The sequence below is a fragment of the Enoplosus armatus genome, chromosome 15 (genome assembly GCF_043641665.1).
Source record: "Enoplosus armatus isolate fEnoArm2 chromosome 15, fEnoArm2.hap1, whole genome shotgun sequence".
In the NCBI taxonomy this organism is placed as follows: Eukaryota; Metazoa; Chordata; class Actinopteri; order Centrarchiformes; family Enoplosidae; genus Enoplosus; species Enoplosus armatus.
In genome coordinates this window covers 11,203,086-11,217,935 of record NC_092194.1, presented here as the reverse complement: position 1 = coordinate 11,217,935, position 14,850 = coordinate 11,203,086, and the positions used below count along the sequence as shown (strand labels likewise).

Here is a 14,850-nt window from a genome sequence, read left to right as displayed (position 1 = left end):
TGTTTAAAATTCACAATAAAGATTTTTATTTTGAGATGTGTGTAGGTAATACAAGCAAAAAAAGGAACTCAAGGGTGGACATTTATGAGCATAGAAGCATTAAGAATATACACATCAGAATATATGACACAGGACATCTGCTCATTGTGTAACAGTTCACATCCATCCAGAAGTCAATGTTAGCTACACCTACAGTGAAATACATATTTATAATGTTAACGTGACACAGTAGGCAACAGTGGTGAGACAGCATTAAATAAGAGAAAGAGGTGCATAACTCACGTTGGCACAATGACAGAAAACCAAGCGGAAAAATAAGCAGACTTTTTTTTAAAAATAATTTAATGCGGGATTGTCCAGATTCATGTTCATCTTGCGGGTATTTTTGACTTTTTTCGCACAGAAGTCGGCTCGGAGCGGTTAGGCACAAACTCAGAAAAGGCACCGCGTTGTTTCATACAGGGGTCAAGAATACAGGACAAATGACCATCACTGTATCAGGGTCTTCAGAGACGAGATTACTTTCTCTTAAAGTTTCAACGGATGGACAAATAAAATAAGTGTAATACTTAGACGACCACTTGAAACTTTGCACAGTATTAAAATGTTGCGTCCTAATCACAAAGGGGTCACGATATTATAAAAGCCTGAAATTTTTAACAGAAATCATTGATGACACACAACACAGTAAGAGCACATACTCAACTTATTTAAGTTCTCCGGTGATGTATAAAATACTTCAAGTGCAGTTCTGACACAGAGATTCAGGACAAAACATTTTTAAGTCAACTTCAGTGTTTGCTGTCTAAGATATATATATCACACTGAAATGTTAACTTTTACAGGAAAATAACCACAGTTACAACATCAATAACAATATTACATCTTTCACCTGTTAATCTGTTAGTGGAGCAAACCGGTGAGATACTTTGTGTACGAGCATTTAGAGGGAAAAGGGCAAAGCTGAGGCTTTTTTTTTTTTAAACTTATGATCCACAATCATAGCTCACTTTTTTTCTTTTCTTTTTTTTTTTTTAAACAGGACACATTGGCTAAAGCGGAGAGAGCCTTGGGATCGCTGTCATTGGTTTTCATCTTTTTTGTTCTTGAAAAAATATGTATATTCAGAAACCTTGTGTTTGGGCAAACAGCCCACGGTGGATTCATTTGCACAGACCTACTCAGATCTCCCAGACTTCATCTGGAAAAACTGAAAAATAAAAAAGGCACAGTATTTTTTTTTTTTTTTTTTTTACCACAGGCACACAAAAACATGAATTCAGTCAGTAACTGTTTTATTTGCAGTCACTGCATGCACGTTTGCATGTTCCCTAAAACACAGATCAGTACTGGTTGTTTACTCTCAGCACTCGGTCTCTTTAGTATCAATGCAGTCCTGCCTCTTGAGGCGCCGCCGGTCCCTGCCTGGCGGATTCTGTTCGGTCAGATCCTCGTAGGAGGATTTCGTAGCCGACGAGCAGGCTCCTGCGGTTGTGAAATCGTCCGACGGGCCCTCCTCTCCCAGGTGAGAGTCGCTGCTGGTGGTGTCCTCCTGGATGGTGGCCATCCGCGGCCCCCCTGCGCTGTCCGGGGTGGGGCCGCAGCTCGGGCCGGGGGCCAGGGTACTGCTGCTGGCCGCGGGAGGGGCCCCGACCTGGCTCAGCTGCTGAGGCTGCTGGGGCAGGGAGGAGGGCCCGGTCCGGCCGGCGGAGGAGGAGGGAGGCTGAGGAGACTTGACGATGCGCACGGACGCTGACTCGAGGTTGTTCAGCATGTCTTGACTCTGAAGAGCAAAAACATCATGTGAGACTGAAGCACGTCGAAGCAGACCGTCTCTGACTGAGGTGGGATCCATTCCCTTTTTACTCCATTCTGCATCAGATATTTCTCCTGATCTTCAGTTGAACATCATGAAATTGTTTATTAAAACCCTAAAGCTGTCTCCATTATACTTCAAGACAAATGTAGTAATATTCATCTGCTATCTCCATCCCATTATCATCACCAATACCCGCTTTAAAAAAGGGAATGAGTAAAACAAACATTTCTCATGGTGGACATTGTTGTCAAACAGAGGTGTAACTATTATTAATCATGGCTGCAGTCCATTTAGGAGCACAAGGGTCCTGATATTGTGCACTGGCTCACTTGCAGGATTTCCTGTCACACCTAAATGGAATTAAGCCATCATTAATGTTATTAGTTGCTCCTGTGCTTTTGCTGCTACAAGTCAAAATGCCTGCCATGTGAAAGGTCTACAGAGAATATGCACCCTCAGTCTCAACGTGTTCCCATCAAACCTACAAAAAGGACTTAACACAGTGCAGACAGCCATTAAAAAAAGAAAAAGAAAGGGCAAATAAAAATAACAATCACCTAAAGGACACTACCCTCTTCATGTTGTGGCTTTGAACAGCAGCAGATGCAAACTTAAAATGTTGACACACACTCCATCTGATTTCACAAAAGACAACAAGGTGCAACCTGTTCAGTCCTCTCTCTGTTTGAATACTCCGAAAATGCAATCTTGCTGTCTTGAGGTAATTTCTGATCGGACTGACTCTGCTTGGACGACATCTGTGCAGAGGAACTGCTGTTCAGTCACATTAAACTATTAGCTTCTATTTTTTTTATTAGCCTCTCTCACTTCATCAGTGAGTTTTGAGGGCTGGAAACGTGCAACCAGATCAGTGATTACATCAAGGAGTAAGTGACTGCAGGAGTATCCCAAACATGGGCCACCGACCATGCATCATCATGGACTCAATGGCAACGCATCGCAACACCAAAACCATGGCACACGCACTCACCTATGGCGGGAGCTCTACTACAAACTTCCACCATCTGCTGCAGTTCCAATGAGAATGGAAAGGGCCAAGGCAAAGAGTGATGGACAGGTCATTCGGCGCTGGAACCCAGCAGGGACAGTGAGGCCCTTACTGACGACTAACCTGACCACTGGTTCACACAGCTTCAAGTCACAGCTTCTTTTAGGATTCTAAATCTGTGTCCTTCTCTCACTCCTGTATTTTCAAGACTGTGGGCCAATTTAGCTCCAGACTGTCTTGAGAATGATGTTACAAAAAGGTTTATTAGGTTTAAGAGTATGAATGTTTTGTAGCAGCACATAATGAATATCAAAGAGACAATAAATATTATGTGAAATTACAAAGTAAGGCATTACTCTCTTGTGATGCCACAAACAGCATTTCTAAAAGCACCTGAAAACTTTTCAAATCTTACATCTTTCTCAATAACAATAAATGTTCATGAAATAAGCAACAATCAAAGTTATATTTTCAATGATCAAGTGTTTAACACTCAAAAGTGCAGCTAATCTGCCTAATCAGGACTGAGTGCAAGAGGTTTGATCAGCTTTGATCGACAGTAGCCTGCAGCACGAGCAAACAACCCCATAGCAGCGATCAGATTTGATTTCAAATATGGCTAAATCCTGATTGGTGCACAAACGTACGTAACTTCCCCTTTTTCCAACTGAGCTCTGTTGTTGAGTTATGTTGTGTTCAGGTACTACTCCTCCCCTCAGAACAAAAAGAAAAATGAGAATTGAGAAAATATGTTTTCAGGAAACAAATCTATTAACAAATTAAAAAAAAATCTTAAAAAGGATCACAAAAGCCAGCTATTTTTAAGATTCTTGATTTTCTACATTTCTAAAGCTATTTCTAACCACTGTCAAACACAGAAGAGATATGTTTGATGCATCTGTAAATAAATAGTAAAATAGTACATTCTTATTTTTATTTTATTGTCGGTAATCTAATCTAATTTGTTTTCCTCTCGGCTAGAGTTTTGCTGACTCGACACGTTGTAACACGTAGTTTAATGGTGACAGATCATGCAGGGATCCAGAGAAAAAGGCAAATATCTCAACATGAACAATCAACCGTCATGCTCCCCTCTCCCTCCCATATTAAAGATATCAGCGTGTTTAAAAAAGTAATGTTGTATTAGTTTGGTTAGTGTGGCAGCAAGGCTAGTGCCAAGATCACATGTGGGCATTTGAGAGATGAGAAACTTACACTTGGAGGGTAATAGAAGGACTTTGTGTTCTCCTCGTACTGCTGGTCAAGTCGTTTGTCCTGCAGAAAAAAAAAAAAAGGACAGGGCTGTCAGTGTTTGACAAAATAGAAGAATTAATTACTCTAGCGGGTAAAGAGAAAATTTACCATCAACTACAGAGCTACAGAAACCAAAAAAGGAGCAGTTAATGGTACACTAAAGACACTGGAAACTAGTGTAAACTGATGTCCAGCTGTTTCTTACCACACAGTGAACCAGAATACTGAGAGGAATCCAGAAGACGAGGGAAAACACCACGACAGAGCCCACTATGTTATCAGCCAGGAACTTCCCTGATGGAGGGGTGGCGTTGAGGATGGTTGTCGAGACAAAACAAAACAAGACGAAGTTAATGTGAGTGAAAATTATGGTTGATTAGTTTTCAAAGTGGCCCGTTGTAACCAACTCACCAAATGTGTTAATGTCCAGCTTGTCGATAAAATCCCACAATCTCTCGATGACGTCCTGCACCTGCTTCATGCACTTTCCCTGTTTTAACGAGAGAAAGTTGACGCTCTCCAAACAGCCAAATAAAGCAAAATCAATAAACTCATTGTAACTTTCATACAATTTTGTAAGACCTGTTAGTGCTGGACTGTGTTAACAACTACAAGAAAATACTAAACATGGTGAAAACATGGTAGGATCAGCTGGAATCCCGTCTGGAGAGTGGGCGTATATAAAAGATTTGGGGACTCACGGCCTCGTCACAGAAGCCCACAGTGCAGGGTTTTCCTTTGCGAAGGAAAAGGAAACTGCCATTGGCCTGAATGAAGGGAGAGCAGGTGCCATTTTTTCCCCTGCAGCACACTTTACATGAGTCCTCAGTCTCTGCAAACACAAAAGGGGATCAACTTAAATGACATTCAACCGTTTTATATATTTGCAAAATTATACTAACTATGCCCTCCATTAACAGTGGCAGTAGACACAGAGATTAAAAGATTCATTCAGACATGTTAATCTCTTAAAATCATTTTAATAGGCCGCTGCCATCTGGAAAAATCCTATAACTAATCTAAGCTTGTAGGATTTTCCACATCCAACAGAGGACCCTTTAATCCTTCAACTAAAGTTCAAATATGAAAATTGCCAAAACATTAGTATCATGGTTTTAAAAGCTTGTGTCTTCCTGGGAGTTTATCTTAGTGTGTAACTGACAACATATTCCTGAATACATCAATGAAATTATTCTTTTTTTTCATAAACAAAACCAAATCCTTAAATCATGCTTGAAATTTCCAAGGTATGATTTCCATTTCTTTCCTTTAAATTTCATGATTTTGCCTGTCTGGGATACACCCTTCTCCGGGACCTCCATGACCACTGGGCATCTGCGGTTTTACAGGTCACTTTTGCACCTTTTTTTCCTGATCTTGTGACAAATGCTCTTTACCGTTGCAGGCACAGGACTGAAGGTTCTGCATGGCCTCACAGAAAGGGTTGCACTCTCCATTGTGACACCGGCCGTTGTCGACACACACTGTGTTGTCTTCAGCGTTTTCAGGAGGTGGACATTTGCTGCTGTTGCCTAACGTGAAGAAAAAGTAGATGTAGTTTTTCAAGATATTAATAATTTATCATTTTAAAAAGGTACCCAAACACCACAGCAAACAGCCTTCCAGTGATCGCTGCAGCTCTTGTGTTCGACCAGCAGGAGGCGCTCACCTGTGCAGGAGGATATGCCTTTGCAGGTAGCACTAATTGGTTCCTGGCACCTTGTTCCTGCCTGCTCAAACTTGCAATTCCTACAGCAAGGGCTGTTTCTGTCGCTGTGGAGAGAACAGAGACATGTGTGACTCAAACTAGTACCACAAAGATCTTCCGACATCTGAAGTTCAATCAAGTAATCCAAAGTTTGAGCGTGTATTTAGACTTGACAAGTATGTTTTGTACTGTACTTGTAATTTATCTGTCTTTTGGACATCATACCTGCACTGTGCAACACCTTTGAATTTGCAGTCGGATGAGCAGCAGGGGTCATCGTTGAGGTGGAGTAGCCCGGGGTCGCACTCTTCCCCCTCCTCCACTCTGGAGTTCCCACATACTTTACTGTTCCTCTCCTTAAAGCACAAGGGAGCCTTGAAACGTAACGTCTTTCCTACGGAGATCTTGCTGCAATTGGAGAAACGCTTTAGGGGAGAGGCAGAAGTAGACAGGGGTTAGATGTTAACTAGGAGTGGATGCTTTATGCTCACCTGTGAAAGGTCATGTGACAAAGGACTGCTGTAGATCTAAAATACTAGAATAATAACAACAGATGTAAATCTTTGTCTGATGCAAAAACATTAACTGCTATTTATAAAACTATGCATACATTTACAGCCACATAAACAGTCTCATGGCCTTTGTATGCATTTTTAATCGATGCATACTGATGGGATTCAAAATTTAGTTTTAACTAAAGATAGATATCTACAAAAGGGTCTTGCTTCAAACGCGCAACGAGTCACAACAGATAAATAGCAGCATTTCCACCTCAAACTGCAGCAAAATTCATATGCATATTAGCTGTTAAGGCCAATGGTGGAGGAGGTAAAGTACATTTACTGTCTGTCATTATATTTCTCAGGAACAACTGTGACTCACATTTATCCAACATCTCTGTAGATTAAGCAACTCATTTAGAGATGGTATTCACACTTCATATCACACTTTGCATCATTAACTCAGCGTATCCTCATAACTGTCAGCATAGTTTGTTATATACCTAGCGGTTATTCTTCTATTGTATCGTATCTTACTGTATGCTGAATACCATATTTTTTACTTGTTCAGTATTTGGAAAGGTACCTTGTTATTGACATGGTCTCCGCTCACAGCAATAGGGTACATGACAAACTTCCCCCCCTGGTCGTCACTGGGAGCACAGTAAGGGATGTTGTCAGGATCGTGCTCTGCCCCAAAGTTATGGCCCAGCTCATGAGTGGTCACCAAATCTGCCTCCTGATGGGACACACACCAGATTTATTAGTTATAAACTTGTAGTTTACTACTGCATCTATGAGAGCAAATCGCACACAAATTAAATTAAATCAAGCAACAAATGCAGGAATGATACTGTCTTTACTCAACACAAAGATGCTGGTGTTTAACTACTACTCATAACACTGATTTCACTGACAAAAAGCATGTATATTATCATTTATGCTCAACTGATGATGAACCAATAACCCCAAAACCCCAAACTTCCTCCCAGCTCAGATTAATGTTTTGAAACTGTAAACTGTGCCGAGGAGCAAGCAGTGCACTGGCAAGCTGAGGTGTTAAAATGCAACCCGGTTAACATCATTACTCATAACACCCACTCAAAAAGGTGTGTCTGCCCTACTTAGAATCTGAACTTGGCAGGAGGACATGTTGCACAACATCCTGGGTAAAAGCGAGTGCATCTAGTCATTAGTTTTGTCAAAGATAATGATTGAAAAATGGGGTAAAACAGACCTTTGTTAGGATGGTTTTGCCATAGTTCTTGGTGCTGGTCAGGCCTGTGTTGAGGTAACTGGGCTTCTTTACAGAGTGAGATGGGTAGTATGCTACAAAAATCACACAATCAAAGAAATTCATCAAAATCATTTTTGGCAACTCAATGATCATCAGTATTCATTAGAGTCTTTAAGACAGACCAGCAAAGTGTCATAACATTATAAAATATTACAGATACAGATTCAAGTCAGCCATATGCTGGTAGTGTAGATGTACTTTACATATACCATTTAATGCTTTGCTTCTCAAAACAAAGGCATTTTGCCACTATGGGATGTGTCCTTACGTTTTGGGCAGAGGCCGCCAAGGGCCAGAGGTTTGGAGGGGGCCACGTAGGCCAGCCCCAGTGTGCCCTCGTCGAAATCCTGGTAGGTGAACAGGTGGGCCAGACACACAGTGGAGGCGTTGTCAGCTATGTCTGAGCTGAATTGCTGAGGGGCACAAGGAGTTTTATTATCTACCAACGTTTGTATATGTCAAAATTAGTTTTACTCCCCGTTTCATGAGGACTCGCAACACTGTAGAAAGCATAAAAAAACAAAAAAGAACTCATAAAGACATTTAACAGTTTGTAATACCATCACTCTAAATCACATTTATCACACCCAAACAAGACCTCCTAACTCTTGACACAATGAGGATAAACTGCAGTGTTATGGCAAAACATCTTTCATTAAGTGAGCCTGAACTTAACATTGTGTGATAAGCTTCTTTAGGTCCAGCTCAATTGTAAAGAGCATTTTACACATTTGTCTGTACACAATTAAATGTCATTTTTCCAATATCCACACATATCCAGTCCCATGGTTTTGCTGGAAATGGACCCATTGTATTTCCCAAACCTCCCGTCCCTCCATGTACCTCTCACACTCATAGACTGTTGCTCACAGTGAACTCTGTGTATCTAGACATATTTTTTCTGTCTGTCTGTTGATTCGTCTTTCCTACCTCCAGAAGTCTCTTCACATCCCAGACCTCCCTTCCTCTCCCAGGGCTGTTCTCCATGTTATAGTGGACCCAGCTGGTGCCAGTATGGTCAGAGGGACGCGTCATAGGCTCCCTGTTGATGATGATCTGCGAATGGTAACCAAAGACACCATTTATGAACAATTCACCATATGTAATTATAGAATAATACAATTTTATTTAAAGCATTTAAACAAATCTTAGCGTACTGGCTCATAAGTAATGTTCCCTGAAACATTTCATAGTCCAGATATTAAGATTTATTTTGTCCCTAAATCTCTGATAATTATTACTTATAAATGATTTCACTGCAACATAGTTTGTCAGAAGTGGAGCTGCATCTGAAAAAATAGCTTAAATGTACTAAAAATAGCTTTAACAAAAGCGGGGACCATGTGACTCATATTACAAGTTCCTGACATGTATGGTAAAGAAAATTGAAAAAAAACTCTGAGCAGCTAAATGAATGCATATCTTTTCAGTGACAAAACCCGGGACTCACAGTATGACAAACAGTGACTCCATTCATTCCCTGTGAAACAAATTAAATGACTGTACCCCACGAGGCTCACACAAAAGCTTTCAGTCCCTCCAAAAAATGCTGTTCTCAAACCCACTGAGGGACAGCGTTATTCTCAGCTCCACTTCCGGGAGTGACTCAACATAAAACAAAGCTGCCATGCTGCTGGGAGCATTGATGTCGGATGCTATGCGCCACAAATTATTCCAGAAGTCAGACTTGAAGAACAACACACAGCCTGCCGCACACACCTGATTGATCTGGACCCCATAGCCTCTGAATTCATCATCCCAGGTTGTGTTCCTATAAATGTCATCAACTCGATCAATCAGCTCAATCTGGAGGGAAATAGGAAAAAAAAGATCATATAGCAGGAATTAATAACATACATATAACTGAACTAAAATTGATTGATTTAAAACTAAACTGTGGAAAAACAATACATAGCATCATAAAGACAGACCAGGTAGTTGAGTGTGACGCTCTCTTGTCCACGGCCCATATGTTTAAAGAAGCGGTAGTCTGCAACCAGCAACAAGGGGCAGGTATTCTTCTTGTGATCGTGAGCCTGTCTCTTGTCTCTGTGGTGGTACCCTGCAAGGAGGAAGCAGCAGGTGCAGCAGAGAGAGACAGAGACAGATGCATGGGAAGGGGTAGAGACAGAAAGGTAGACAGAACAGAAGGGGAGAAAAAAGTAGTTACGATACACAAACAGTCAAGGGTAAGCTTACATAAAAGATAGGTACATAAAGACATCAAGAAGTTTAACAATGAGGCCATGCTCCAGTATCCAATTGTTAATTGCCCTCATTTTCACATTTAGCAGCACGTCTTCTTTTTTGTTTGCCTGTGAACTGATTAAGCTCTGCCTGTTCTTCAAGCCAGACTTGAATAGCAGTTTATCTTTATAGTAGAGTCCTGAGTGCATAATAAGTGTGTATGAGGTCTATTGTATATTCTGACAGCTAGAAGAGGTAACTACAGTAAACTAAAGCCACACATTGCAGAGGTTTACAATTCTGCGTTGAATCTGTTACCACATAACTTAGATTAAGCGATGCTTGTGCAATACTTTTAACTTTTTTGACTTAACTTGTTTCTCAAGAGTTACTTTTGTAAGTTTGACTTTGTCCAAACTGCTTTTGTTTTAGAGACACATTTCTCCCACCACAATGATTGTAAACCTAAATACGAGATAATTTCAGGTGCAGTTAACTTTTGAAGCACACATAGATCCCCCCTGCAATGGCTCTACACCCCCCACTTTAATAACCACTGGTCTATGAAATGCTATAAAATAGTGGAAAATGCCCATCAAAATGTTCCAGGGCCTATGGGGATGTGCTAAAATTGCTTCTTTTGTAGTGTAAGCAGCAAATCCTCACATTTTGGAAGCTAGAAGTAAAGATCCATTTCATCTCATTGCCACAGAAAAGCAGGGCACAAAACTGAAGACATGCCTCATAACTAGTTTACATCCTAAACTCTTCAAACAGTCGGTAGTTGAAGAATAACAGAAAAGGACATCAGGAAGACATCCCATTTGAGCATTACATCATACACTTGGCTATGCACTGTTCAGAAGTGTGGGTGTGCTGCTGCCCTGGCTTCCACAACAAGCAGTGGGAGACCAGTGACAACTCAGAGTCAGCTCATTGGGCAGCTGATCCTCCATGAATTTTAATGCCTCCTCCATAAGAACCTTCACCTCAACTCATATCCCCAATGAGTGCTTTCAACCAGTAGCCAGTGAGAGGTGTTTTAGATTCCTCCTCTGGCACATTATCACTGTTATATGCTTTACATTTCCAAAGCAGCACAAAAGAATCAAAAGGCATTCGGCTGTTACATAATACCCACTTGTCGGCAGTGTGTATGTGCATAATATGGGCTAGGTTTTACAGATAAAAAGGCTTTTATTAAAGTGACTGTTACAGAATCTAACACCCACCTCCTTTGTCTCACTACTACAGCCTCCTCCTTCCTTCTCTCCTCCTTAAACATTTGTTATCCTCCCACTCTAATCTTCTCCCCATCCACAAACAAGAGCACAGAGCCTAGGCTGCACCAGATTTGTGATCTCCAACCCCTATACTCCTCCTACACATTTCCACTACACAGGCACAAATATGAAAACACACACACATTTGCAAGACTCCTCACCCATAGTGAGGGGAAAAGACCATAGAGCTCACCCTTTTCCTGGTGCACCTCCTCCTGCATGTCCCAATCCCTCCTGGCAGTCTGTGGCAGCAGGTCCTTAGCCTCTGCATGGATGTAACCACACACTTTTGGAGACGCGATGCGGCTCAGATTCTTGATGTCGTCTGAGCGATAGACCAGCAACCTGCCATCAGTTGGGGAATCCGTAAACCTCCACAGGGGCTGGATGGCCAGGGAAAGAGAGGTGGCAAACAAAGAAGAACGGAAACAGAGGAGTCAGAAAGGATCCCAAGGAGAAAGAAAATATAAAAGATATAGACGAGGACTGACATTGACAATGACAATACTGCAATACAGCATTTAACTGAAACAACGACTGAGACTGAAATGCTGAACATAATGACATAATGTTAGTCCCCTCCCCAAATTTTAGTAGTAGCAGTAGAGCAATGATAGAGCTACAACTCATACACTGTTTAATCAATGTGGATGTAAAAACAACATCAAAATTAAGCTGAGAATCAGTACTTTATCGTCTCTGTAATTGTTTCATTTCAGAACCAATTTGCTGGAGGGGCAGAGCAAAACAAGTCACTGTCAAAATATATAACATAATATACTTTGCTTTCACATACCTACAATATAGATGTAGTAAATTAGAACAGTTAGTAAGCTACTGCCAGGTGGAGGTTGGACTGGTAAGTCAAAAACTACTTTAAACCACTAGAGTAACCTTTGATAATATTGTCCGAGGCAGAAAGTTATTATACAAATATGACAGAAAGTCATTGGCATCGAGTATAAGAAAACAAGTATACAGAATACGGCATTCAACAACTATGTGAAATACAGAGAAGACGTGCCTGAGTTCAGTGTGGCGCCCACATACTTAAAAGCTACCCACATTTAGAGTCCAGCACCGTATTCAATTAATGTTTTTTGGGAGCATTCAGCATAGCGTCGCTGTTTTCTTGATTTTCTTTCTGGCCTTGGTAATGCTGGTAAGGCCATCACAGTCTTCCACAGTGTGGCCTCTCTACTGTTAAGTCAAATGCCTTGGATGAAATGCTGAGGGTTAAGTGTCTTACATAAAAAAAAATTCTACAAAGAAACAATAATTTTACAGCCACTTCTTACCTCTACATTGTACTCTGCTTCATCAGTTAGAATGTGAGCAGAAAACTCATCTCCTTCTATGTGTGCCTGCACACGCGAGTTCTCCTCTCCTGCAAACACAAAACAAATAAACTTACTTTTACTAAAAGATTGACATACCGTATATGGACCAAATCCAGTAATCTATTATATAAAGTGCACATACATTGACATACTATTGTGTCAGCCAGCACAACATTATAGTTGTTTTTTTGGCAAAAGTTCTCAGATTAAGGTCTCAAACAATTATTTGTCTATTAAGCTTTACTTGTTTTGCACCTACAAACTAAGACTCTTGGAAAAAGTGAGATCAGGGATAATATTGTATTTTTATCAGAGCATCCCTTATCCTATAAGTCATTCACTCACCAACAACATGTCCAGTGAAATAGTTCTGAAGCTGAACATCGTAGTTCTCCTCCCTCCCGTGTTTATCAAGAAACACAGCTTTGAAGTTGTCAGTGAAAAGGTCCGTGTTGGTGGTCAAGTAAAGCTTGAAATGTCTTAAGTCCAAACAGAGAAAACAAAAACATGATATCTACATTAATCCAAAAATGATTACATGGCTGATTTCAATACTTTGAGGAGTCATGTGGGATTGAATGTTGGGCCTATTTAGAGTCACAAACCAGAAAAAGGTGAGACAATACGTTGAGGTAATCTGTCTTAATATGATCATACAGTTTAATCTCATCAATTATATTTAAAGTTGACATTTTTTAAAGTCTATCTCAAAACAGTACTTATAGTAACACACAATGTATTTGTTGACAGAGTTACTGGTTTCTGTAAATGTAATTGTATGTGCTGTCCATACTGGCGTTGAAGTGATCCCTTCTTAGCCTGACTGATATGTAAATGATTGGGGTCAAAATCTGCAGTCCTTGTTGTGCAAAAATGCAAAGATCAGCCAGGTCTAATATGACTCTTCAGCAAATCAAGAGGGTATCTTCCAAAGTTAGTCATTTTAATAAAAAGATTCCCTCTTTTTGTTTCCATTTACAGTGTTTCCTTGCTGAGTTGCAGTGCACGGAGAGTAACACAAAGAGGGGATTTCTTTCTAAAAAGACTGTAATTTTAGAAGATACCCACTTCATCAGACTAACTCTGACTCGTCTGAAGTGTGGAATGCATTTTTGCACCGTACAAGGTCTGAAGAATGATTTTGACGCCCCATCTCTTATATGGGCCTCTCACTATCAATACAGCTTGGCTGTTCCGGTCTTATAGAAACTAGCCTGCTGTGATAGGATTCCCTAATAAATAGAGAGAAAGAGAGATCGTGCTTGAACCAAAACAGGCAAGATTCGTGAGCAGGCATCTGAACCCTCTAACTGACTGCATCTTGTAATGTGTGAACCCATGTCTTAACTGCTTTACCATACAGTGTGAAAAGGGCAATTTAATTCACCACATGTGCCACAGTTCTTACACAATCAAATCAATATGTAATGTGAGTTGGGCCTTACATTGGAGATCCACTAATAAGGGATCTCTTCATGGTCAGTATGCACAATAGGACCAATAACTTTTACAATTTCTGCATGGGCATGTGAATTTTGTTTTAATACAGACTTGAAAATATGTGAACCTATATTGCATCATTCGTCCTAAGATCAAAACAACTGTGCTTTGAGGTAGGCTAATGTCAGATATGAGGGTGCTCCTGTACCTGTGCAGGGCTCTGAAGCTCACCAGGCGCTCCAGGTGGGAATGGGTGTGGACGTCCCTCTTCCTTACAGAGTGCAGCTGGAGGCCTGACAATGGCAGCACCTCAAAATCCGACAGGATGGAGTTCAGGGCATCTGGAAGAAATGGAGAGGCGACAATGGTCATACACGATACACGACCAAGAAAGAAACCGCGTTTATTCATTTAAAACACTAGAGTAATACGGTCAAATACTACTACAATCTGGAGCCAAGGCTAGCCTGATGATGTGGTTATATTTAGCAGCTATCTTGGACTCAAAGCCTTAATATTTTATGACACTTAGGAAAAATATCAGTGTTGATAATCACAGTAAATAAACGTGCCATACATACCATTAAGTTACAGCAATCATCGTTAACGCTCATTATTCCAAAGACCGTTAGCGTTAACATTAAAGCTAACGTTAGCTTGGGTTAGCTTGCTAAGTTACTTACCGAACTCCGGGTTTCCTTCTCGACTCTCCTCCGTAGTAACTCTTGACTTAATTGCACAGTTGACCCAACAAGGAGCCAGAAAGGCAATTAACAGTATGCTCCTCATTTTCAGTCGGCTATGCTAGTCCTGTCATTGTCACAAGTTAGTCGGTTTGTCTGAACAGCTAGCTGAGCTACCCGGAAGTGCGCCGAGTACAAAACATCCGCTTTTAGTTGGGAGGACGTGATAAAGATTGACGCTACACACCGATTTAACATACAGGCAGTTCATTTATGTGAGTGGTGGAAGTAGTTATAAAAAAGTCGCAATACGTCAATGTAACGATACTC

At 40.8% G+C, this 14,850-nt stretch overlaps 1 protein-coding gene across 1 annotated transcript; it reads right to left on the bottom strand.

Annotated features, from left to right (window-relative positions):
• Positions 1-2: 2 nt before the first annotated feature.
• adam17a (ADAM metallopeptidase domain 17a) lies at positions 3-14,643 on the bottom strand. Its single transcript, XM_070920331.1, has 19 exons — positions 14,521-14,643; positions 14,046-14,178; positions 12,743-12,876; positions 12,356-12,444; positions 11,251-11,440; positions 9,519-9,649; positions 9,307-9,393; positions 8,518-8,643; positions 7,856-8,000; positions 7,528-7,619; positions 6,877-7,029; positions 6,016-6,215; positions 5,752-5,855; positions 5,480-5,614; positions 4,784-4,914; positions 4,494-4,572; positions 4,288-4,376; positions 4,044-4,103; positions 3-1,783 (listed from the first exon to the last, which is right to left on the bottom strand). Exons 1-19 carry the CDS (start codon positions 14,624-14,626, stop codon positions 1,364-1,366), a joined length of 2,604 nt encoding a protein of 867 aa, XP_070776432.1. The 5' UTR covers positions 14,627-14,643; the 3' UTR covers positions 3-1,363.
• Between the last annotated feature and the right edge of the window lie 207 nt (positions 14,644-14,850).